The 27,202-nt window shown below is 42.6% G+C and overlaps 1 protein-coding gene across 1 annotated transcript in view; it reads right to left on the bottom strand.

Moving 5' to 3' along the window:
• The window catches only part of lsamp (limbic system associated membrane protein), a 1,629,956-nt gene extending 1,603,126 nt beyond the window's left edge, over nucleotides 1–26,830 (bottom strand). The window contains exon 1 of the mRNA XM_078409128.1: nucleotides 26,541–26,830. Within this exon, the coding sequence (XP_078265254.1) occupies nucleotides 26,541–26,604 (64 nt within the window). The 5' untranslated portion in view covers nucleotides 26,605–26,830. The remainder of the gene's footprint in view (nucleotides 1–26,540) is intronic.
• Between the last annotated feature and the right edge of the window lie 372 nt (nucleotides 26,831–27,202).

Consider the following 27,202-nt stretch of genomic DNA (forward strand, 5'->3'; position numbering starts at 1 on the left):
TTGATTCTCAAATTCTCTGGCACCAAATTTCACCGGTGAAATTTTAAAATCCAATACAGTACAATAGGGGGCTATGTGAGGATGCTGTTCATTGACTTTAGTTCAGCATTCAACACAATAGTCCCCAGCAGACTGGTTGAGAAGCTGCTGGAACTGGGGCTTAGCACCCCTCTGTGTGCCTGGGTCCTGGACTTTCTCACTGCCAGGCCCCAAGTGGTCAGGATGGGGGAACACACATCTAGCTCCCTCACCCTGAACATAGGATCCCCCCAGGGCTGCGTCCTTAGCCCCCTACTGTACTCCCTGTACACACATGACTGTAGGGCCAGGTTCAGCTCAAACTCCATCATCAAGTTTGCTGATGACACTGTGGTGGTGGGCCGGATCTCCAACAACGATGAGAAGGCCTACCGGGAGGAGGTGGCTGATCTGGCACTCTGGTGTCAGGACAATAGCCTCCTCTTGAATGTCACTAAAACAAAGGAGCTGATTGTGGACTTCAGAAGGGCTAAACATCCAAGGACGTACACGCCACTGGAGATAAATGGGTCTATTGTGGATAGGGTGAGCAGTTTCAAATACTTGGGAGTCCGCATCGCAGAGGATCTGACGTGGGCAACGCACATTGCCGCACTGGTGGGTAAGGCTAAGCAGCGCCTTTACCACCTTAGACAACTGAGGAAATTCAGAGTGTCGCTGAGGATCCTTCATTGCTTCTACTCTGGGGCTGTAGAGAGCATCCTGTCCGGCAACATTACAGTCTGGTTTGGGAACAGCTCTGCCCAGGACAGGATGGCCCTGCAGAGAGTAGTGCGTTCGGCAGAACGCACCATGGGAACTACACTCGTCCCCCTGCAGGACCTATACATCAGGAGGTGCAGATCCAGAGCAAGCAAGATCATGAGGGACCCCTGCCACCCCAGTAACGGACTGTTCCAGATGCTACTGTCAGGCAAACGCCTCCGCTGTCACGCTGTGAAAACGGAGAGGATGAGACGGAGCTTCTTCCCACAGGCCATCAGGACTGTCAACTTTGATAACCCCAGAGACTAAATTTTTGTCGACACTTTTTGTGCTATGTTTAGTAACTTATTAACTTTATTTATATGCTGTAACTGTAATTATTTTTGTGCACAACCCGCAGGCATTGCCACTTTCATTTCACTGCACATCGAGTATGTGTATGTGACAAATAAATTTGACTTGACTTGACTTGATTTCATCAGTTTACAATGGGCAATTAGACATATATCATGCTGTTCAAACTGTAATTTTAGTTCCCATTGTTCATCACTCCTTTTTTAACACCATAATGAGTTTTGTTATATTGAGATGAACTGAACCTGTTCCTGAGTCACTGTGTACATAGTGTCCAATTTGACTCATTTGGAGGAGCAACCAAGTTGACTCCCATACCAAAGTGTCTTTGACATGATGAACCAAACTGAGAGGCCAGAAGGTCACAAAAGATGGATCTTTCATGATCTTTCATGACAGCTTGCTGTTGACACTGCCTTTTGAACTTTATCTTTATCTGATTACTGAAAAAACAGACCACTTACTTGTACTTAGCATTTTATTCGGGGTAAGCCAACCAGATCCTAATGAGATTGTGCCACATGGGTTATGGTCACCTTGGCTGATTCAGTGCTAAATCATGTGGAGTGCGAGGTCTGGTGCATTGGTGCCAGATCTGCAGCACACCTGTGGCTTCCACCTTTCATTGAACAGGTGCAGGTCCAAGATTGGCCGGGCAGCAAGGAAATATTTGGTAGTTCCCTACAGAACAGCAAGCCAACTGTGAACATAACTGTTATTCAATAAATCTCGGACTGCCAATTAAATCTGGCTTATTGTTAGATCTAAAAGAACTGTCCCATTTTTGGTTCTGGGACAGATGATGTATGGCAGGAAGCAAACATTGAACACACATCAGATGTTGAGAATCTCTCAGATAGTACATCCTTTGTAATCTTTAAGAAAGTTAACATCTCTTTTTAAATCCACTCTGTCGTTTAGTTTAGTTTAGAGATACAGCGCAGAAACAGCCCTTTCAGCCCACCAGGTCGGCGCCGACCAGCGATCCCCGCACATTAACACTATCCTACACCCACTAGGGACAATTTTTACATTTACCAAGCCAATTAACCTACAAACCTGCACGTCTTTGGAGTGTGGGAGCAAAAACGAAGATCCCACGTAGAAAACCGACGCAGGTCACGGGGAGAACGTACAAACGCCGTACAGACAGTATCCATACTCGGGATCGAACCCGGGTCTCTGGTGCTGCATTCATTGCAAGGCAGCATCTCTACCGCTGCAAGGCAGCAACACTACCGCTGCAAGGCAGCAACGCTACCGCTGCGCCACCGTTGTCACACTGTCATCCGATACTTTTACAATTGCATCCAATGTTTTACCACTGTACAAGCACCACTGAGGGGTCCAAACATTACCTGCAATGCAGTTAAAGTTATCGAGACAAAAGTGGTTTTTTTATTGTCATATGTCCCCAAATGGAACAATGAAATTCTTACTTGCAGCAGCAGCAGCAGCACAACAACAGCAGCGGGCACAACAGCAGCGGGCACAACAGCAGCGGGCACAACAGCAGCGGGCACAACAGCAGCGGGCACAACAGCAGCGGGCACAACAGCAGCGGGCACAACAGCAGCGGGCACAACAGCAGCGGGCACAACAGCAGCGGGCACAACAGCAGCGGGCACAACAGCAGCGGGCACAACAGCAGCGGGCACAACAGCAGCGGGCACAACAGCAGCGGGCACAACAGCAGCGGGCACAACAGCAGCGGGCACAACAGCAGCGGGCACAACAGCAGCGGGCACAACAGCAGCGGGCACAACAGCAGCGGGCACAACAGCAGCGGGCACAACAGCAGCGGGCACAACAGCAGCGGGCACAACAGCAGCGGGCACAACAGCAGCGGGCACAACAGCAGCGGGCACAACAGCAGCGGGCACAACAGCAGCGGGCACAACAGCAGCGGGCACAACAGCAGCGGGCACAACAGCAGCGGGCACAACAGCAGCGGGCACAACAGCAGCGGGCACAACAGCAGCGGGCACAACAGCAGCGGGCACAACAGCAGCGGGCACAACAGCAGCGGGCACAACATCTCCTCAGTCTTCCAAGTAGAGGCATTGATGGGCTTTCTTTATGATTGCATCAAAGTGGTGGGTGCAGGGCAGATCATCAGAGACATGCACATACAAGTCTCTACTACCATCTTCACACCAGGTCCTCTGTCATGTTTAGCGTGACTTCATTCAGGAGGTCTACTCAATCTCCTTTACCATATTTCCCATCTACCTGTGCCAACTCAGAGAATGCTGCTGCCTTGCAGCTCCAATAACGCAATTCAATCCTGTGGTGCGTGTGCGAAGTTGTTTTTTGTACCCGTGTCTGCACGTTTCAGCTCTTACCCACGTCCTAAAGATGTTCTAGCTAATAGTTGGCTTCACTGTATACCATGCTCTCATTTATTTTGTAGAATTTTAAGTTATTCAAACAGACTGTATACATGCTTATGATGGTGTGGGTCTCAGGAGGCTGCTGAGCTAAATCACCAACTCAGTGTTCTTGAATGAAGAAGAGGAATCCAAGTCCTTCAACCTCCTCGTTGGCACTGCCAATGCTAATGGTGGGCATTCTCATGTAGCCTACATGCAGTGGAGGGGGAGTGGTGTTGGAGCACGAGTACTAATTTAGGGTAGGGCAATTCACAACATAATTAGGCAGGATCCAAGGAGAATAAGTTGGGAGCAACTGTTATTGGGGAAGTTCACATCTGTCATGTGGGAGTCGTTTAAGGAATAGCTGATCCAATTTCAAGACCGGCGTGTTCCAGTGAGGAGGAGGGTCAAGGATGGCAAGGTAAGGGAGCTTGGGATGACAAGGGAGGTTGTAAATCTGGTCAAAAAGAAAAATAAATTACATGTAAGGTTTGGGAATCACAAATCAGACAGAGCCCACAAGGAATACAAAGAAAGCAGGAACAAAATCTAACAGAGAATCAGAAGGGCATAAAGGGACCATTAAATCTCCGACATGAGTAGATTAAGGAAAATCCCAAGGCATTTTATACCTACATTAAAAACAGGAGGGAAACCAGAGAGAGAGTAGGACCACTCAAGGACAAAGGAGAGAACTTACGTCTGGAGCCACAAGAAGTGAACAAGGCAATAATTGAGTACTTCACATCAGTATTCAGCAAGGAGAAGGATGTTCGAATATAGTGAGATCAGTGTAGGGTTTCCTAATAGGTCAGGACATTTTGAAATCACAAAATAGGTGGCTTTGGGTCTCTTGAAGAATATTAAGGTGGATAAGTGCCCATGTGCTGATAGGATCCTTCCCCGAATGTTGAGAGAGCCAAGAGAAGAGACTGTTAGGGCCTTGAAGGAGATCTTTGTATCTTCACTAGCCTGAAGTCATGTCCCAGAGGACTGGAGAGTAGCCAATGATTTACCTTTGTTTAAGAATGAAAATAGGGATAATCAAGGCAATTACATGCCGGTGAGCCTCATAGTGGTAGGGAAGCTATTGGGGAGGATTCTCAAGGATAAATGTACTAGTGTTTGAACCAAATGGGCTAACTGAGGACAGTCAGCATGGCTTTGCCTGGGGCAGGTCATGTCCAACAAATTTGATTGAGGTTATGAGGTGACAAAGGTTATTGATGAAGATGGATAGGGTATATTGTCTACACGGACTTCAGTAAGGAATTTGACAAGTGTCCTCATAGTAGGTTGATGCAGCCGATTAAGATGCATAGGATCCACTGTGACACGATAGTTTGGATTCAGGTCTGGCTTACCCATCGATGACAGAGCATAGTGGTGGAAAGTGTCATTCTGGCTGGGGGTCTGTGACCAATGATGTCCTGCAGGAATCAGTGCAAGGACCTCTGGTTTGGAGTGGGTGGGTATGTGGGTGCACTTGGAAGAAAATACAGATAGGTTGGTGAGCAAGTCTGTGATCAATGCAGAAATTGATATGGTTGCAGACAATGAAGAAGGCTGGAAAAGGATACAGCAGGATAAAGATCAGTTACAGATATGGGCAGAGTAATGGCAGATGGAATATAATCAGAGCAAATGTAAAGTTTAACATTTCTGGTTGTTAAGGGTAAAGTACAGAATTAATGACAGGTCTTAATAGACCTAGACCTATACACTGGGATCAGCCAATCATCCCTGTCCTGCCTGCAACTGGTCCAAAACGCCGCAGCGAGACTCCTGACGGGTACCCGTAAAAGGGACCACATCACGCCGATTCTGGTCTCTCTCCACTGGCTCCCTGTACGGTACAGAATCAACTTCAAGCTCCTCCTATTCACATACAAAGCCCTAAATGGACATTCCCCCCCCTACATCAAAAATCTTCTAACCCACCTCTCTAACTCCAGGTCCCTCAGGTCGGCCGACTTGGGGCTACTCACTATCCCGCGGTCTAGGCTTAAGCTCAGGGGTGACTGCGCTTTTGCGGTTGTAGCTCCTAGACTGTGGAACAGCATCCCTCTCCCCATCAGAACTGCCCCCTCCATCGACTTCTTTAAGTCCAGGCTCAAAACCTATTTCTACTCCCTAGCGTTTGAGGCCCATTGAGGAGGCGCTGTGAACTGTTTTGTATGTGCTGTTATGTTTGTGTGCTACTGTATGTTTCATTTTTTCCTTAGTACCTAAACAGATGTACAGCACTTTGGTCAACGTGGGTTGTTTTTAAATGTGCTATACAAATAAAATTGACTTGACTTGACTTAATAGCATGGATGTATGGAGCGATCTTGGGGTTCAACTCCAGAACTCCCTAAAAGTAACAACACAAATTGATGGCATGTTATGTTCGCTTTCATTAGTCAGGACATTGAGTCAGGAAGGCACATTCGCAACTCTACAGGACTTTGGTCAAGCAACATTTGGACTATTATGTGCTTCTTTGGTTGCCCTATTCTTGGAAAGAAGTGGAAACTTTGGATTGGGTGCAGAAGAGTTTTATCAGGTTGCTGCCTGGATTAGAAGATATTAATCGCAAAAAAAAGGTTGGACAAGCTGGTTTTAATTTTCTCTGGAGCAGTGGAGGATGAGGAGAGACTTTATATAAAGTTCATAAAATTATAAAATGCGTAGGTAGGGTAGATAGACTCTTTTTCACATGCTTGAAATGTCACACGCTAAAAGGGATAACTTTAAGGCAAGAGAGAGAGAGAAAGTTTATAGGAGATGTGCGGGGCAGGTTTTTAATTTACAATGAGCGGCCGGTGCCTGGACTATACTACCAGATGCTACGGTCAGGCAAACGCCTCCGCTGTCACGCTGTGAAAACGGAGAGGATGAGACGGAGCTTCTTCCCACAGGCCATCAGGACTGTCAACTTTGATAACCCCAGAGACTAAATTTTTGTCGACACTTTTTGTGCTATGTTTAGTAACTTATTAACTTTATTTATATGCTGTAACTGTAATTATTTTTGTGCACAACCCGCAGGCATTGCCTCTTTCATTTCACTGCACATCGAGTATGTGTATGTGACAAATAAATTTGACTTGACTTGACTTGAGGATTGGTGTTGGAAAAGATAGTGGTTTTGAAGAGGTGTTTGGATAGGAATGTGAATATGTAGGGCATGGATCATGAAAACGTACAAGGGGTTAGTTTAATTTGACTTAATTTTCAGAACAGACATTGCAGGACAAAGGGCCCATTCCTGTACTCCATTCTGTCTCTACAGTAGCTATATTGATGAGGTCAAGGTTGTACTCATCCCCTTCCCTATGCCAACCACCACTCTGCCTCCCATCCCTTCCCTTCCCCCACCCCACTGCTTCCTCAGCACTTAGCACAACCAATTATTTCTTCTTGATGACACTGAGGGTCAAGTTGTAAGAGTCATCCCTTGTTCGGGTTGTTACATTGGTAGATAATTCTTTTTAAGGTTAAGTTCCTTTCTAAAGGTTCGTTCGTCTAATTCAATTCTATTAATTGTATACTGCTACAGACCTTTTGGACAATAGATCAATAGTTTTCTGAAAGCCTGTAACATTATACAATATTTTATGTTAAATATTAAGAATAGCAATATGGTATTTAACTATCAAGTTTTTGTTTAAATACTGGCGAGGAGCCGCCAAATCGAATGAATGAATGAATACGTTTATTGGCCAAGTATGCATATACAAGGAATGTGCCTTGGTGCTCCGCTCACAAATGACAACACAAACACACAGTTAACAATTAAGCATAAACCATAAACACATCAAAACAATAAGGATACATCATTACGGTCTAAACATGTGGGTGGAAATAGTTCATAGCAAAAAAGAGACTACAGGCTTTGGTTATTGAGTAGAACTATCACTCGTGAAAAAAAAGCTGTTTTTATGTCTGGCTGTGGCTGCATTGACAGTCCGGAGTCTCCTTCCAAAGGGAAGTGCTTCAAAGAGTTTGTGAGAGGGGTCAGAGATGATCTTGCCCGCTCGCTTCCTAGCCCTTGCAGTGTACATTCGTCAATGGGGGGAAGGTTGCAGCCAACAACCTTCTCAGCTGTGCGAACGATCCGTTGCAGCCTCCAGATGTCATGCTTGGTGGCTGAGCCAAACCAGACCATGATGGAGAAGGTGAGGACGATCTCAATGATAGCAGTATAGAATTGGACCATCATTGCCTGTGGCAGATTGTGTTTCTTCAGTTGCCGCAGGAAGTACATCCTCTGTTGAGCCTTTTTGACTGTGGAGTCGATGGTGGTTCCAAGGAAATCTGGAAAATCTCCATTTAAGGTCCCTGATGATGGTTCCAAGGAACTTAAATGACGCTACAGATGTGACTATGGTGTTGTTGATGGTGAGTGGGGGGAGGGGGATCTCTTCGAAAGTCTACGCAATTTTATCGATACACCTCCAGTTTTCACATTTATTATTAATATGCAAGGAGGTCAATGGGGGTATAGTTTGTCCCAGTGAGCAGCATTGCCTCCTTTAGTCACAAATCTGAGAGTTGTTGCTTACTAATCCTGCGGAACATCTATGCACGATACTTTAATTAAACAAAGGGCACAAAGTGAGTGAGGCAGCATCTCTGGAGAACATGAATAGGTGACCCTTCTTCAGACATTTTTTTGTGAACTGGCATCTGCAATTTCTCGTTTCGACACTTTCATTAAAGTAGCCAAGGCGAAAGTACTCAATTTTTCATTCCATTTATCCTGTTTTCCCATCCTCAAAAACATCCCTAATGGAAACCTCTCCAGCTAACTGTAGGATATTTTGTTACGTGGAAGTATTATAAAAAGTGTGAGTTTTATTGCCTCAACACATTTCCCAGTCAGTTTCTCAGCAGCTTAAAGAGATAAATAAACCCTTCAGCCAGATGGTGCATATCCAATTTAACAGGTACCACTGCCACGCTCACTTCTAAATCCCCATGAAAAGATGGTGTGAAAACATGTCATTAGAGTTTCTGCTAAATAATTCCAATACATGTAATTATGATATCAACAGTGTTCCAAATGTTAAGGTGATGCACAGTTCGAGGAAGAGTGATAATAGAACCAAACTAGGGATTTGGGAGGAGTATTGAAATATATATATTTTTTTAAAATTTACAATATTTGTTTTTAAACTCAAATTGAGAGCCAACTACAAATGACCTCTCACCCAGTGGAGAATAATAGGGGGGAAAGGTCAAAAGTACCTTGAATACATGGAGATTTAAATCAATGTTCCAAGCCACTGTCAGATGTTGATGGTTACAACATCAACCATGAGTCTTTCAATTTGAAATGGAGGTGACAGGCATGATTACCCTCTGCATTACTGCAGATGCCTTAATGACCTCATCAATCTGTCCATTGGACTTAACCACACGTCCAGACAACAGCTGGATTGATTAGGCTGGCAAATTTCCACATTCATACATCACAGCAATTGAAATCAGTTCGTTTTCATACCACCAGCAGAATCAGCATGGTGCTTACAAATGTCTTTAATCGGGCTTTACTGGCAACTGAGCCATTGTATCAACAACTAGAGAATGGTTCTGAGCCACCATTTACCTTATTGGAAACCCTCGGACTATCTTTAATCAGACTTCACTTTGCACTAAACATTATTCCCTTTATCCTGTATCTGTACACTGATTGTAATCATGTATAGTCTTTCCGCTGACTGGATGGTGCACAACAATAAAGCTTTTCACCCTACCTCAGTACACGTGACAATAAACTAAACTTAATGATGAATTGATTATATCCTTCACAAGCCTGAAAACTGCATTGCAAAGCAGCCATTCCAAGCTGTGTCACAGCTAGTATTTATAAAAAACAATTCAAGAGTTTTCTCACAACCTCCATGAAACAAACGCACCATCCTCACCTGAAGAAGTATCCCGACACAAAATGTCACCCATCCATGTTCTCCAGAGACGCTGGCTGAATCCTCCAGCACTTTGTGTCTTTCTTTGGTAAACCAGCATCTGCAGTTCTTTGTTGTTAGATGTAACATCCTCACCAACTTGCAGGAGTCATTGATGCATGACCATTCAAAATGGAGCAGCAGCTGGGGAAACCTAGTGCTTCTTTTATACTGCACTTCCATGTGGTCCAAACAAGCAGTGCAGAGCTCACACTATCCCAGTACTCAGTCCAGTGAACACCTCCTCCCTCATATTAGCTTCATGAGCTGCCACAATTGGTGGACAGAATTGGTTAAGCCGAGGGGATGAAATGAGTGAAAGGTCAGGGGTTGAGGCACAACTCCAAGTCTGCATTCTGCCCTGGATTTCCACTCTTGCCCATGTTATGACTGAAATCATGACTCCAGTTATCCAGCTTTGCCATCTCTACAGCTCAAGCGAGTCTTTTTGAATGCATTTTGGTCGGGCAAACCAGGGCAGGACCGGCACAGTAATTGGTAGGTGTTGCAAAATAGGAAGATTGCGGACAAGTTGAGTCAAAGAAGCTCTTTCCAACTAGCTCAACATTTTTCAGGTACAAATAGACCTTGATCGATTGTGACTTTTTTTTAAGCTTTTAGTTATAAAATGAAAGAAACTTCAAACTAAGTTAAAAATGTTGAAGTACTAATTGTGTTTATTTTGCTTATTGAATAAGCTGAACTATATAGAATAAAAGCCAACCTGTCATTATTGCTGCTTTGTATGCTCATCTTGCTGTGAAATAAAGCAGATGATCCATATTTTAAAAGCAAACTTCGAATTATTCAAATCTTTAGAAAGATAATACACAACCTATTGACACAACCCAAGAGTAGCTTAAAGTAGACACTCTTTGCTCTCATGATCATAAAAAGCAATATTGGAGCTAAGGAATTTAACAAAAATGTCATGGTCAACTTTCAGTTCACCCGTCTCTATAATTAATTGGATTATTCTCTGAGCCATTGTAGTAGATTCATTGGGCTACTTTCTGTGCTGTAAAATTTACTGATTCCAATTATTCAACAAAATGGTTTGACCATGACATTTTTGTTAAATTCAATGGTTTTCCTTTTCTATTACATTTTGAAAGGCTACAAATGAATCTTCCTGCAAAGTATTCCAATTTACAACTATTCCCCGAGTTACAAATACCTAATTTATAGACACACATATGAGTGAGCTCCCACAGTATTATTAAATGTACTTCCAAAGTACATACATATGTTTATTCCTACAAATGGCAGTACTGGTTTCCTCTCTTTCTCCACTTTTAACAACTGTTCTTGTCAGTCTTATGCACTTTTCATCCATTCAGTACAATACTGTGGAGGTATGATTACCATCGTGAGTGGTACATTTCCCAACTTAAAGATAAAATTGGTCAACATAAAACCCATTTGATACCTAGGGTTAATCTGTAGTCTTTTGACTCTTTTACTTGTGAGCCAGTGAATCAAAATCTTGAAAGGTTTAAATGGAAAGAGACTTTCTCTTTCAACGGGTAATTCAAGAGTAATTCAACGGGTCAGGCAGCATCTCCGGAGAGAAGGAATAGGTGACGTTTCTGGTTGAGACCCTTCTTCAGTCTGAAGAAGGGTCTCGACCCGAAAAGTCACCCATTCCTTCTCTCCCGAGATGCTGGCTGTCCCGCTGAGTTACTCCAGCACTTTGTGTCTACCTTTGATTTAAACCAGCATCTGCAGTTTTGTTTTCCTTCAAAACTCTTGAACATTTTGTTCTGAAGAACAGTACTGTCAACTTATCAAATCTAAGCTTGCATCTGGTGTTCAACATCCCAGGAGCTTTTCTAGCAAACCTTTGCCATACTGTCTCCAAAGCCTTTTCAAACTTCCTGTAAGTGGGTGCCCAGATGTGGACATAAATAATTCCTATTGGCACAGAATTCGTGTTTGTACAGGCTGAGAGCAAGATCCTTGCTTTGGAGCTTTGTCTTTGGATGTGCATATCTTTTTTTGAGTTGTCTCTATGTCCAGACTTTACTGAAGTGCCACACTTAACATCTATCCCCAATTGGGCTGGAACAGATGGTGGCGATTTGTCCTCTTGAACCACGTTGTAGTGAAGTTTTCCTCATGAAACCTCATTTGCCCAGGGTTTTCTGACTCTCACAGCTTGTGCTGTCTTCAAATTTATTGTAACTAAGTGTACTTTCCCTCCCTTCAAGTTTTGTATCCATAATTCCCAGTGTTCCACCCACCTAAAAAATCAATTGTAGTTGACCACATAGCTTAGACAAAATACAAATATCAATTTGAAAGGTTTTGTCATGTACTAAAACTGTTTTCTTGGCAATACATGAACATTCCAACATGAAAGCAGTGATCATGGAAGATTGAGCGCCCAAATCAGGGGGAAAGTAATCAATTGCAATGGTACTACTTGGAATGAAAAACAGCAAGTTTAAGAAGTAATCAATAGAAAAGTTTGCAAAACAGATGTGAACATTTGCCATGTTAATGAAAGATATTTACAGATCCAAATATCAATGCTATTCAAGAAAAACAGGAAGCACAAAGCACATCAGGGATAAAGAAGGGTCTCGACCCAAAACACACCCAATTCCTTCTCTCCAGAGATGCTGCCTGTCCCGCTGAGTTACTCCAGCGGTTTGTGTCTATCTTCAATTTAAAGCAGTATCTGCAGTTCCTTCCCACACATCAAGGATAAGTATGGTGCTTAATCACTTTGTGCATGACATCCACTAAGACATCACAATGAGGATCAATGCAGAGTGTACCAAATAATCTAGACATTAAGAGTAACCAAAATAGGACCATCATGACATGGCTGTTCAATCCATGCTTTTAATTTACTGGATCGCCTTCTATCAAGATGTCAAAGATATTTAGAAATTGGACTTCGAATTCTGACAAAAGGCAACAAACTGAAGTGAGAATAATTTGGTTGCTACTTAACCTACTACAGTTTTCCAGATTAGTTTCTATTCACCAAAATATCTCTGGTAGCCAACGTGTGGAAAACAGACTTGAACAAAGGGGGGGGGGGGGGGGGGAATCTAAAAATTAGAGGTTTAGAAAACAAGAAATAAACTTTTGCTATGGGTCCTGACCTCCAATACAGCTGGAAGGTATCACAAAAAGCTGGAGTAACTCAGCGGGTCAGGCAGCATCTCAGAAGAGAAGGAAATGGTGACGTTTCAGGTTGACACCCTTGTTCAATACAGCTATGGTATGTGATGCAACATTCCATCAAGGAAAGTCACATGAGCACAAGGTACAGTATATTTTATTAAGCTATTTACCATCCAAAATCCTGCAGAAAGTCAAATGGAGCATATCATATTTGAACAGCGCTTTGCTCATATATTACTTGAATATTGAGAAAACAATGAGATTTCAGGCACATACAACAGCCTGAAGGATGTCATTCTATCGGCACTAAAAGGGATATCCAATTTTTCTCAGGACTACCTTAATGTGCATTAGCCATATTAAACTAAAATGGATTAACAACGCCGCACAAAATATTGGAGGAATTTGATACTTGAAACACATTACCACATATTCTGGAAATCTGAATTCAAAATTGTGCTTAAATTTTTTTTAAATTAAGCTCTGCTGCTGCCTTCATGCAAGTCGTTCCTTACTCTGCCTCAACTTTGTGGACTCTAAAGCCAGTTTTCTTTTTGCAAGATGTGAAAAATAGAAATAAAAAAAATTGCATAAAACAAACTACTGGAGGAAATCAGTGGGTTGAGCAGCATCCTTGAAAGAAAGAATTTGTCAATGTTTCGACTCAAGACACTGTATACAGTGGTATGTTTTACGTTCTAGATTCCAGTATCTCCAATAATAAAAAGGGTTTTGGCTCTGATAAAGGAGAGAAGTTAGATTTATTTTATTTACTTTAGATCCTTTTATTCAAAGCAAAAGAAAAGTCCAAAGTTGATAACCGAAGGAAAAAAATCTGAACCAGAACTTTAGTCATTCATTTAACAATTGAAAAGATTAGCAAGTTTTGCAGGTCGTGACTGTCCATCTTCTTTCAAGTAATCAAACAGGTTTACAAAGTTGAATGAGTTAATTTCCCAATTCTTCGATTATAGTAAAACAAGCCTGTGAAACCAACCTTTCAGGTGGCAATGGCTTAACAAATCCTGGTTACATTTCAAAATATAATAATAATAATAATGCATTACATTTATATAGCGCTTTTCTAACACTCAACGACGCTTTACAAGGTTTACTAAAACATAAAAGAAAATAAATAGATAAATGAGTAAACGAAGAGAAAAGGAAAAAGAAGGTGAGGTAACGGTCAGTGATTGAAGGCAGTGCTGAACAGGTGAGACTTCAGTGATGTTTTGAATGTGGTGAGTGAGGAGGAGTCTCTGACGGTTTGGGGTAGTGAGTTCCAGAGTGTGGGAGCAGCGATGGAGAAAGCCCTGTCTCCCCAGGATCTGAGTTTGGTCCGGATGGGGGGGGACAGGAGGTTAGCAGCAGCAGAGCGGAGGGTACGGGTGGGAGTGTGTCTGTGGAGGAGGTCAGTCAGGTAGGATGGGGCCAGGTTATGGAGGGCTTTGTATGTCATGAGGAGGATTTTGTACTGGATTCTCTGGGGGATGGGGAGCCAGTGGAGCTTGTAAAGGACGGGGGTGATATGATCACGGATCGGGGAGTGGGTGAATAGACGGGCAGCGGAATTCTGGATGTGTTGGAGTTTGTTGATGATTTTTGAGGGTGAACCATAGAGGAGGCTGTTGCAGTAGTCCAGACGGGAGGTGATGAAGGCGTGGATGAGGGTTTCAGCAGCTGTGGAGGAGAGGGATTGACGGAGACGGGCAATGTTTTTGAGGTGGAAGAAGGCTGTCTTGGTGATGTGTTTGATGTGAAGAAGAGTTCTAACCCCAAATGTCACCTATCCATCTTCTCCAGAATTGCTGCCTAACCTACTGAGTTCGACCGCAATTTATGTCTTTCTGTGGTAAACCAGCATCCGCAGTTCCTTGTTTCTACGTATTCAAACACTTTGTTCAGACACTAATTTTTCATTTATAACTCAAATCTAACTTTTACATTTCCTGTGCATAAATCAAAAACAATTCCAGGTTAAAAATAGACTTTGCTCAATAAATAAGGATGCTGATATTAATGTAACTTAACCAGTGAACTCTGCAGAGACATTTTGCACTAATTTATTATGAGTCGTCGAAAAAGGTTCTGCGTGACAAACATTCATGTACTGCAGTAAAATGATGATGCCAGAGCCTATTGAATGAATGGTAATTGCTATGGAGTGTGCAATATACCACATTAGACTTTGCTGAATTCCACAGACACTTAAACGATCTGCTGCCATCACAATACCCATATATACATTTATAATGTTGTGCAATTTTTTTAATGTCCAACAAATATGACCAAGATCAAAATGTGCCTCTCAAAATCTGCACTGTGAATATAATTATGGAACAAACCAGCGTTAATGGTTTCCCTTTGCTGCTCAAGTTCAATCAAGAGACGCTTTAAGGGCCTGTCCCACTTAGGCGATTTTTTTGGCGACTGCCGGCGACTGTCAAAGTCGTAGCAGATCAACAAAATTTTCTTTTACCCGACGAGTGACCACGACAATGCCGAGTCAGGTCGAGATTACAGCGTCTTCGGAAACATCGCGAAATTCCCACGCTGTCAATGCTTCTCCGGCATCCTAATTTTCGCTGAAATCACTGACAAATCGGTGAGAGTTTTGAACTATAACATCTTGTATGGGTTACTTAAAAACCAAGCATCACTGTAACAAGGCATAAACTGGATTTACTTCCAGTTTACTAATAGCTGTATTAAAAAAAAATCTTTTTTAAGTGCTTAAGTGGATTTTTGTGAAAAGTGTGTGGGCATTCTTTGAAAATGTACGGGAGATACATATCTGGTTTCTGGGTTGCATAAAGAAACTTTCGCTCAATTTTCCATATTGCCAAGTAGCAGTCAATGTTATAGCTGGAAGAGTTTGGTGAGTCACAGCTACTATTGAGCACACATCTTCAGTACGCTGAGCAGATTTTTCCAAGTCTCTTTTCCTTTACAGTGTTCAGAGCCATTTCTTGATACACATTTGTAGGAAGGAACTGCAGATGCTGGTTTACACTGAAGATAAATGCAAACGACCTCTCCAACATAGCATCGGAGGCACAAATTGCACTCTGCTGGAGCAAATAAAAACCAAATTGCTCAAGGAACCCAGCGGGTCAAGCAGCATCTGTAGAGGTGAAGGGAAAATTGATGTTTCAGGTTGAGACTGTGCACCTACACCACGAGTAGAGATGGAAGATAGCCAGTAGGAAGAGGTGAGAGGGCTGAATAAGACTTGGGCTGGCCAGTGACAGGTGGAATCAGGCGACCTGGGCGATTCTAGCTGCTTCCACTCAGCTGGCAACCAATATGTGGGTCATGCTCTTCAGTTGTCCGACACCAGAGTCCCCAAACATTCTTTCCAAACACTGACATGGCAATGGATTACCAAGTTGACAGAGAAAATTATTGATGAATGTTCATGTTCATAAGTCAAAATGCTCCTAATATTCCTTTAAAAAGTGTTTAGCCCTACCAACTTGTTGGGATCAATGATCCATGACTGTTCGGAATGGAGGAGCATCCAGGACGACATCCAGGCCCACGTTTCTTTATTTGGAAGCCCTTCTCAATTATACATCCAGTTCCTCAATCATTTCCTGCACCATGGGCTCCATAGTTTGATCTCCTGTTGGCCTCATCAGCCATCTCACACTGAGAGAAGTAGCCAGTCATCCACAACCCCAAGGGGCTGTCTATGGAGAATGGAAAATTAATTTAATGCCTAAGTAGTTCCACCCACCTAAAAAGGATTATACCTCTCAATCTAATGCTTCGTTTTGACATTTATGGAAATAATGAGGGCAAAGTTCAGACCATTCTGGTAGTCAGCTCCGGGTCAAATGCAAAAGAAATTGAATTACTGTGCGTGACATCTGCAAGTTATGGTGCAACCATCTGTCCTCCCGTCTCCAAATAAAACCACAAACTCAAGCCCCAAAACTAAAGGTTTTCCACAATTTTCACCCATCGTTATTTGACCCATTTCACTCCACAAATTGTTACCAGCTGCTCACAAACGTTGGTCCAACCTCCCCGAGCAGAATTGTCACACAACGTAAAATGTTAGTGATCTCTTTTTAACTGTCTACAGTATGAAGATTAATCTGCAGCACTAAGATGTCGATTTTTAAGCCAGGTGCCAATCAATACCTGGTCATTTAGTGGCATGTTAGACGATAGTGGTACATTTAAAGACATTAGAATGTAAATGCTAACAAAGCCAGCAGTGCAGCCTTGCAAAGTTAAAATTAACGTTTGAAGATCAAGGCAGCACAAACTGATAGATTCTGTGGTGGAGCAAAGTTTTTTTTTGCTGAGCAGCATATCATTTCCAACAAGGTCTAATCGTTCCCCAAGGTAGCAATGTTCAGAAAAAATGGCCGGAGGTAAGACAGTAAAAACAATTAGATCCTAACAATCAGTATACCCCCAGGACGTTTTGTTTTAAACCCCCAATGGTTATTCCAACAGCACACATCCGAGTGAAAGCTACTGGAGAAACCATTTTCAATGCAGTTGGCACTGCAAGACAATGTCACCTTCCTAAGCATTAATAAATCTATAATCATTCAAAAATTATCCAACCGTGTTATACATGCCATTTGCACATCCAGAAGAGGCATAATTACATATATCAGGCTGAAAATCTCTGCTTGCCAACTAACTAGGAGATGTCAAAATTTCCAATTCAGAAACAGGTAAATCATCAGCAGCAGTGCAATTGTGGGTTTTTTTTGCCTCTTTTGCTGCCTTTGATCATTCATGCCTGATTAAAGTTTTGTATTAAATTCAATATTTTTACAAAGGTGCTGCAAGGTATGTGCTTTAAGATTACTATTGTTTAATAAAGCAAATTTTGGATTGAACCGAAAGCTTATTCAATAAAACCACTAGTGTCAAATTAGGATAGAAGATATGCTGGAAATATCCAACAGATCAGGCAGCTTCTGATGAGGGGAGAAACAGAGTCAATCACATCTGCTACATTCATCACACTGCTGCTTTTACCCAAAAGAAGGTTCTCTTGATCTTCCCCTTCAGCCCACTATCCTGGATCAATTCTAATTTCCTCCATCTTCAATATGAAGCCACCACAAGCTTTTCCTCTTTCTCCCATCTTTACGCATTCCAAAAGGGACCATAACTCCTGCAGATAGACCTGCAGTTTTTCTTGGGCCTCTCCACTGTCAAAGTGAGGTCATATGCAAATTGGAGGAACAACATCTCATATTTTGTTTGGGCAGTTTACAACCCAGTGGTATGAATGTTGATTTTCCTCTAATTTCAAGTAACTTCTACATTTATTCTCCCCCCCCCCCCCATCCCCCCACCCTAGTCATCCTACTAGTTCCACGGTTTGCATTCTTGTGCCTCTGTCGTTTGCACATCTTCCCCAGCCAACAATGGGCCATTATGGACTCCACCCTTCCTGAGATCATCTGTTGACAGCCCAGTTTTGTTCTGGCCTCTATCTTTCAGTTCCGACACTGTTAATCAACTATTGGGAACATCATTAAGAAGAAAGAGAGCACTAGTGAGGTTACTAATCGCAAAGGGACTGGCAGTCCAAGGAAGACCTCCACAGATGATGACAGAAGAATTCTCTCTACAATAAAGAAAAATCCCCAAACACCTGTCCAACAGATCAGAAACACTCTTCAGGAGTCAGGTGTGGATTTGTCAATGACCACTGTCCGCAGAAGACTTCATGAACAGAAATACAGAGGCTACACTGCAAGATGCAAACCACTGGTTAGCCGCAAAAATAGGATAACCAGATTATAGTTTGCCAAGAAGCTCTAAAACGAGCAACCACAGTTCTGGAATAAGGTCTTGTGGACAGATGAGACAAAGATTAACTTATATCAGAGTGATGGGAAGAACAAAGTATGCAGGAGAGAAGGAACTGCCCAAGATCCAAAGCATACCACCTCATCTGTGAAAAGCAGTGATGAGGGTATTATGGCCTGGGCACGTCTGGCTGCTGAAGGTACTGGCTCACTTATCTTCATTGATGATACAACTGCTGATGGTAGTAGCATAATGAATTCTGAAGTGTATAGACACATCCCATCTGCTCAAATTCAAACAAATGCCTCAAAATTCATTGGCCGGCGGTTCATTCTACAGCAATACAATTATCCCAAACATACTGCTGAAGCAACAAAGGAGTTTTTCAAAGCTAAAAAATGGTAAATTCTTGAGTGGCCACGTCAATCACCTGATCTGAACCCAATTGAGCATGTTTTTTATATGCTGAAGAGAAAACTGAAGGGGACTAGCCCCCAAAACAAGCATAAGCTAAAGATGGCTGCAATACAGGCCTGGCAGAGCATCACCAGAGAAGACACTCAGTGACTGGCGATGTCCATGAATCACAGACTTCAAGCAGTCATTCCATGCAAAGGATATGCAACAAAACACTACACATGACTACTTTCATTTATATGGCATTGCTGAGTCCCAAACCTTATGGTGCCTTGAAATGGGGGGACTATGTATAAACACTGCTCTAATTTCTACATGGTGAAACCAAAATGCATAACATTGGCCTTTATTAAAATCTGATAACCATGTGTGACTTTTTATATTACAAATCTCAAATTGTGGAGTACAGAGGCAAATAAATAAATGATGTGTCTTTGTCCCAAATATTATGGAGGGCACGGTATATTGTTTGAGAGATTGACTTTTGAAATTTGTTGATCTTTTAAATTAAAAACATCAAAAGCAGCAGACTTTGTGTTTAAAGGTTATGTGGATGAGCCCGCAGTCAATACAAACTTAAATACGTGTTCTTAGTGAAACCACAATCAATTACATCAATGTAGGTATCGCCACAGAACAAAATGTAAAGATTTTAGCTGGTAAATACAGTGCTTGATTTCATTCACTGCTCAAGTGATGAAGGGCTCTACATCCATGAAAATCTGTGCAACATCTCAACCCAATGTGTGAAATGAAAGTTCTCACATTAAGCAATCATCTTTTCCAAATAGAGTCTAACCTCCTCCACGTTATTTTCCATAACAGCAAATTAAAATCAGCAGCACTGAAATCACGGGCAATCAAAATTGGCCAGGAATTTGAGGCACAAGAGATGGTAAATGTCAGAAACTATGTTGATTCAATCATATAAATAGATAGACCCCAAGAGCAAGTTGCATAAAAACCTTTCAATCTGCAAAGAACAAATTAGGAGTGTTGTGTAGTACTCCTCATTTGTCTGGATGGAGATTAACCCCAATGACACAAGAAGGATCTAGATGAATAGGGGAAGTGGGCCAAGGAATATCACGTGAAATTTAACAAGTGACGGGTGCTACATTCTTGTATATTAGGGAAATTAAAATAGTGGAGTACTTACAGAGTAAATGGATGAGAACTGTAGAACAGAAAGACCAAGGGATGCTGTTAGATTGTTCCATGAAGGAGGCAATATAGGTGGACTGTGAGACGAAGGAGGCATTTGGCTGCTTTGGAGCCAGTCAAACCATTGACTACAGAAATTAGGACATCATGTTACAACTATACAAGACGCTGGTGAGATCATACAAAATATTGTGTGCCATTCCAGTCGGCAAGCTATAGGAAGAATGTTGCAAAGGGTGAACAAAAGATTCACTAGGATGTTACCAGGATGGATGGGCTTGAGTTATGAGGAGAGGCTGGATGGGCTGGGAGTTTTCTCCCTGGAGCATAGGAGATAGAAGTGTGACATTGGAAGTATTTAAAATTATAAGGAGTGTAGATATGGTGAGAGGTCACAAACTTCCATCAAAGGTAGGGGAGCCTTGATTTAAGAGGAGAGGGTTTAAGCTGAGCGGGAAAATATTTAAGAAGCACCTGACAGGCAACTTTTTCATAGCCAGTGGTAGGTTTATGGAACAAGCTATCAAAGGAAGCTGTAGAAGTAGATAGAATTAAAAGACATTTGGAGAGGTGGATGGATAAAAGGGATGTGGATCAAAAAGGCAAATGGGTCAGAGGTAGTCTGAAGAAGGGTGTCGACCCGAAACTTCACCCATCTCTTCTCTCCAGCTATGCTGCCTGTCCCACCGAGTTACTCTAGCATTTGGTATCTATCTTTGGTTTAAACCAGCATCTGCAGTTCCTTCCTACACAGATAGACAACTTGGTTGTTATAGATGAGTTGGGCCAAAAGACCGGTTTCCATGCTGTAAATAACTCTGACACTACAAGTGCAGCAGCATTCATAATTAAACAGCCAACTTGTTTGGAAACCTATCCAACAAACTAAACATTCATGTCTGGTGATATCAGTATGCTATAGCTGCACTGTATACCATTTGCAAGTAACATTGGGGCAACGTGTTTTCAAAAAACCATCACCTAAGCTGACTACTTCTACCATACAGAAGGCCAAGGAAAGCAGGTGCATAGGAACTCTACCACCTCCAAGCTTTGCTTATTCATGACTTGGAAATATAAACAAAGTTTCCCAATTGCAATTTGGTCTAAATTTTTTAACACATCCTCTCTAATATTATGGAAGTACCTTCAGCACACAGGCTGCAACAATTCAAGACTGCAGCTCTGATTAGCTAGTCAAGAAAGCACACATCAGCATATTTACTTTCTAAAGTGTCTGAGAAAATTCAACATGTCCACAAAAATTGACTCGAGCCTTTACAGGTGTGCATTTTAGAAAGACTGGGCAGATGCAAGCTCCTGCATCTTTTGCATTAAAAGGAAATGTTGTCTTTAGCATTTTAGCACCAATGGCCACAAGCCAAAATCAGAGGCGATCTCTGGCAACAATGGATCTCTACCGGATGAGCACAATATATTTTATGTCCATTTGAGCAAACAATCAAAGTTCCACCAAGGGAGGCTTCCGACCCCCGCAGGTTTTGTCCTATGTATCTCAGAGGCAAAAGTCAGTTCTGGCTTCACAATGGTAAACTTTCAAAAAAACAGCTGACCCAGATGGAGTCCCAGGATGGTGTCTAAAAATGTGCACAAATCAACTGGCCACGTTTCCGTCCACATCTTCAACCTCTCACTTCAAGTGTCCACTGTCCCCATCTGCTTCAAAGAAAGCTCCAATAAAGGTTAAATGACTTATATTGCTGACGACCACCCCAAGAACTCCAGCATGGACAATAATGAAGTGATTTGAAAGGATGGTAATGGCCCAGATCAGTGCTCGTCTCTTGGACAATCTATACTCATTGCAGTTGGTGTACAGAAAAAATAAGTCTATGAAGAATGCCATCTCTCTTGCACTATGTTTAGTTCTGGATCACCTGGACAAGAGTAAACCATTGTCAGAATGCTATTCATTGACTACAGCTCAGCCTTCCAAAATATAATTCAAAATAAGCTCATCGCTGAACAGTCCCTAATCTTCTGGATCTTGGTCTTGGGGGCTTCGACCTGTGATCGGCTTCTGGACTTCCTGGATGGCAGACTCCAGTTTGTTATATCCTCCACAGTGGCTCTCAACAGTACCTCTCAGGACTGTGTACTCAGTCCCTCGTTCTACACCCTGTGCACCCACGACAGCGTGGCCAAATACAACTTCAGACAACTATTCTTTTCAGGTGGATCAATGAGATGTAGCACAGGAAAGAGATCAGAAAATTTGTGTCATTGCATCAGAACAACAACATAGCCAGCAAGAAAAAAAAGAGTTGATTGTTGATCTAGGAAAGCTGAGGGTGAAGGGGGGTGGGGGGTTGAGGGGGAATGGGAGGTGTGTGAACACAACCCTGTACTCATCAACAGAGCTACTACAGAGTTTGTTGACAGGTTCAAGTTCCGAGGAATCTATTTCACCAACACCGTAACTTGATCTCTTCACCATGATTAGCTAGTCAAGAAAGCACACATCAGCATATTTACTTTCTAAAGTGTCTGAGAAAATTCAACATGTCCACAAAGATTGACTCGAGCTTTTACAGGTGTGCAGAAGAACAAATTCTGAGGGCATGCATCTCAAACTGCGATGGCAACTGCTCTGCTCTTGGCTGCTTGACCCGGCAAAAAGTGGTGAATACCTCCCTGACTATCACAGTCCGTCCATCCAGTCCATTATGTGTTGTATCAGGAAGGATGGTAGTATTGTTCAGGATGCCTGTCACCCTGGCCATTCCCTTTTCCCACTTTACCTTCTTGAAGCCTGAAAGCCCAGATGTCCAGGCTTAAGAACAACTTCACCCTCCTCCTCTCTATCCCTGCCCCCACCACCAGACTCCTGAACTATTTATCTCTTTCAATCCCCATTCCTGGAAGGTGCTGCCACATTATCTTACCTTATTGTATTTCAGTGTTGCTTTTTGCATTACCTCAGATGGCCCTACAATTTTTTAGACCATTCTGCTGTTTTGCATACATTGTATTTTATGTGGTATTTATTCCTGACACAGAGCTACATGTGACCAACAACTTCATTGTGCCCTGATGTAAATGACAAACTCATGTGAATCACATGTGAAATAGAACCAAAAGATGTCAAGCTTAATGTTGTTGAGCTTTCTCATTTTGGCACATTGTGACTTCATGTCTCAGTGGAAACAGAGTTGTACACCATGGAAAAAGACCGTTTGGCCCATCACATCCATTCCAATCTTTGCCCATTTAAACCAATCCAAATTTGCCCTCGCTAAGTTCATCTTCATTTGTCTATTTAAGTGCCAGTCTAAATTTCCATTAAATGCAGCAATTGTATCTGAAGTCACTGAAAGCATGCAGGTACAGCAGGCAGTGAAGAAAGCTAATGGCATGTTGGCCTTCATGACAAGTGGAGTTAAGTATAGAAGCAAAGAGGTCCTTCTGCAGTTGTACAGGGCCCTAGTGAGACCACACCTGGAATACTGTGTGCAATTTTGGTCTCCAAATTTGAGGAATAGAATTCTTGCTATTGAGGGCGTGCAGCGTAGGTTCACTAGGTCAATTCCCGGAATGGCGGGGGTGTTGTATGTTGAAAGACTGGAGCGACTGGGCTTGTATACACTGGAATTTAGAAGGATGAGAGGGGATCTTATTGAAACATATAAGATTATTAAGGAATTGGACACTCAAGAGGCAGGAAACATGTTCCCAATGTTGGGGGAGTCCAGAACCAGGGGCCACAGTTTAAGAATAAGTGGTAGGCCAATTAGAATGGAGATGAGGAAAAACTTTTCACTCAGAGAGTTGTAAATCTGTGGAATTCTCTGCCTCAGAAGGCAGTGGAGGCCAATTCTCTGGATGCTTTCAAGAGAGAGTTAGATAGAGGTCTTCATGATAGCGGAGTCAGGGGGTATGGGGAGAGGGTAGGAACGGGGTACTGATTGTGTATGATCAGCCATGATCACATTGAATGGCGGTGCTGGCTCAAAGGGCCGAATGGCCTACTCTTGCACCTATTATCCATCTGATTCCATGACTTCCTCTGACAATGAATTTCAGACCTTAACCACAATGTAAAAAAAGACTTTCCCTTCAAATTCCCTTTAAAAGTCTTTCCTTTCATTTTAAACTTGTGCCTGTTTTAAATCTCTACCATGGGGAAAAGATTTTATCTATGCCTCTTTGTATACGTCTATTGGATCACCCCTCAGCCACGTTTGCTACACGGAAAACAAGGCCATCCTCTCTTTGTAAGGATTCCTTCTCTCTGCACAACACTGTGATGATTCTCTTCTACACCGTTTCCAGCACGATCATATCTTCTTGATAGTGTGGTGTAGTTACATCATCTAATTCCACACACAGTGTGTGGACATGAGCATAATAGAGCTACAGAAGATGGAGAGAAAAAACGCACCTCGGATGTTTGAGGCTTTGCAAATCTGCACATTTGGATAAAAAAGGCAACTGAAAATTGAAGTCTTTAAGGAGAGGACTTTTGCTTCAAATATGTCAGTGGGAACAAATAATTAGAAATCACAAAGTGTATTGACCTGCAGATTTCCCAAAAATGTCCCACCGTGACGTATCCCTCTCATACATCTCAATATAGCGGTTTTTCGGTTATCAAATAACAAATGGCGCTTTAGAAAAGCACATCCCAAGTAGCCGAGCCGGCACCCAGGTCGTCGGGAAGTTTATTTCACTCTGAATTGTGTTGGTTGTTTAATTTATCATAGACATCACATGCATGACGGCGACAAGAATCACATATTGTGCTCGTGTAGGTATTTCTGAAAGATTAAACCTCCAAAACGCTCATCTGCAGAAAACTACTGTTTAAAACCTCTGCTGTTAAAATTGGAGTTACCGGAGCTAATGCTGGAATAATTGTCTTTAGTTTTAAACAGTCGATCCCCCCCCGTGTTTGGATTGAGGTTGGTTGTTTCAGCGTTGTGCAATAGTGTAGGGTAATAACGAAAGGCTCAAATTGAGGTAGAGACAAATCCGAGGATGCAAGCGAACACCAACAGGATTACAAAACAGATTGTGGATTTTTCACTTAACTGCCTTGGTCATATATCCCCCTGCAGGTCGGGGCTAGAAACTGCTGCCGCACGACACACTTCATTTAAAGCACCATAATAATTACAATCATTCTTCAGAAACCTAAATAAAATCAGCCGCGCGTCCAGTGCAGAAGAACACCGGGAGCTTTCAACCGTTCGGGTGCATTCTTCTTTCCCCACGAAGAAACCGTGGAGTCAAGTTCAGTAATTACAGATCTGATTTGTTTCTAATTGCAAATTTTAGTCAAGCAACGCCGGTGCCAGTTGCCGGTGAATAAAACGCTCGGCTGAAGCGTATTAACGTTTGTGGAACTCAAGTCATTTTGTCTAGGTGTAAATACCAACCGATTGTCGCCGTGTCATTGTTTTCCATGTTGATATGGCTTTGAAATTGGGCGCTCATCTACAATAGTTAATCTACCCAGCAACAAATGCAGGATAGATAGTGTGTCCTCTCCCTTTACAAACGCCTGCTGCCAATAGATGATCATCCTATTCGGTACTTTAATGCTAAAGATGCTGCATCCCCCCTCCCAAAGGATTAAGCCATCACCTCGAGCACAGAGGCGTGCCACTAGAACAAGAATTTGATTTATGTAGAGGGAGATTTATTTGTCATTTCTGCTCTGACAATTTGCAACAAAGCTACGGGCGTTTGTAAAACAAAACAAAAAAATATCGCGAGTATAGTTAGAACCTAGGTTTGTGGTCGGGACAACGACTGCAGGCATCAGGAAAAAAATACGTTGCAAAATTGGACTGTTGGGATCATGCGAATTGCTTGCTGCTTGCGTATCGTCTAAGTTCAGATACGGTACAAAGTCACCGCTATATTTACGAAGTAAGAGCCAACACTCGTGCCTAATCCCAAATGCACATCCCAAACCTCGAAGCACCACGCATTTCGGATGGTGCGCGTGTTAAAAAAATGTCCAAGTTACGAAGCGAGTGTAGAATTAAGTATGGACCGTGAACATTAAGTTGTCAACAACTCTCGATGGATCATTTTCATGAAGGCAGAGACGGGCGTGTTATTGGGTTTTTTTCTAAAGAGGGATTGAGGAGGGGGGGGGGGGGGGGGGGGGAGAAAGAGAGAGAGAGAGAGAGAGAGAGAGAGAATTCAGGAATGGGGTAAACGAAGTAGGCTCAGTTGTAATTACGACATTTGCCCATCATTTCACAGAGCGTGGACTTCTACCCTCCTGGTGTAGCAATATCCAGGTTTTGCTGCAGTCTTTCGTGTAATTTTCTTGTGTTGTAGCGCAGCATTCAAAAAACACAAGGAATTACATAATTTCTCCCACGATATCCATTGTAGAAAGGGACAAACATATCATGCACTTCACATAATCTATTCGTCGAAAGGTCGGAGTTAACAAATTCTTGTTCAAAACACGTACCAGATGACTCCGGCTCACATCACAAGATTAATTTGTAGCAGTCTGAAGAGGCGGTTTAAACGTTACGGGAGACAAGGGCGCAAGTTATTTTATTTCGCGTGCACACACACAGCTGTAAATTGCATTATTATATTTCACAAGCTCCCCTACCTTGAAATGCAAAGAAGGACAAGAATCCCAGAATACCGATGCTGTGTGTCACGTAGAAACGCATCGTTCTCGCTTGTTAAAACAATCCAGGCAATTCGAAGGAAGAAAGTGCCTCTTGGAATCCCGCGAATCCGAGTCTGTGGAAATGCAACGACGGACAGTGTTACACTGCGATCCTGATCCTCGATGTGCCTCTCTTCCCTCCAGTAAGGCAAATGAGTAATTTACAAACAGCGGAGCTCCCGCGCAACAACGCCACTCAGCGTCCGAATCTCAATGTACTGTGTTACACCGCACCGCGCACACAGCACCAAACACGGCTGCTCTCCATTAGAGCATCTTATGCAATTCCTACAAACTTTATTTATTTTTGCCCCCTTCCCCCCTCTCCTCTTTAAATGAAGTTATATCAAGCTGGCATCCCACCCCTTATTTCCCCACTTGGTACATACTCCATCCTCTCTTCACACGCCGGATAACATAGCCAGCAGTAAACAGAAACTCGAGGTGAAAATTTATGCGTAGCCTTCTGCGTTTATGGTCAGTACCTGTTTGTCTACCTTTAAGAGGAAAGAGCTCCCTTTGCTTTTTATTTGTCGATGGGGCGAAAAATGTCAAATGTACACGGTCGCTCTTTCTGGAGGCGGCGCGGAATAGAGGTT

Source organism: Rhinoraja longicauda, chromosome 12 (genome assembly GCF_053455715.1).
Source record: "Rhinoraja longicauda isolate Sanriku21f chromosome 12, sRhiLon1.1, whole genome shotgun sequence".
NCBI classification, from domain to species: domain Eukaryota; kingdom Metazoa; phylum Chordata; class Chondrichthyes; order Rajiformes; family Arhynchobatidae; genus Rhinoraja; species Rhinoraja longicauda.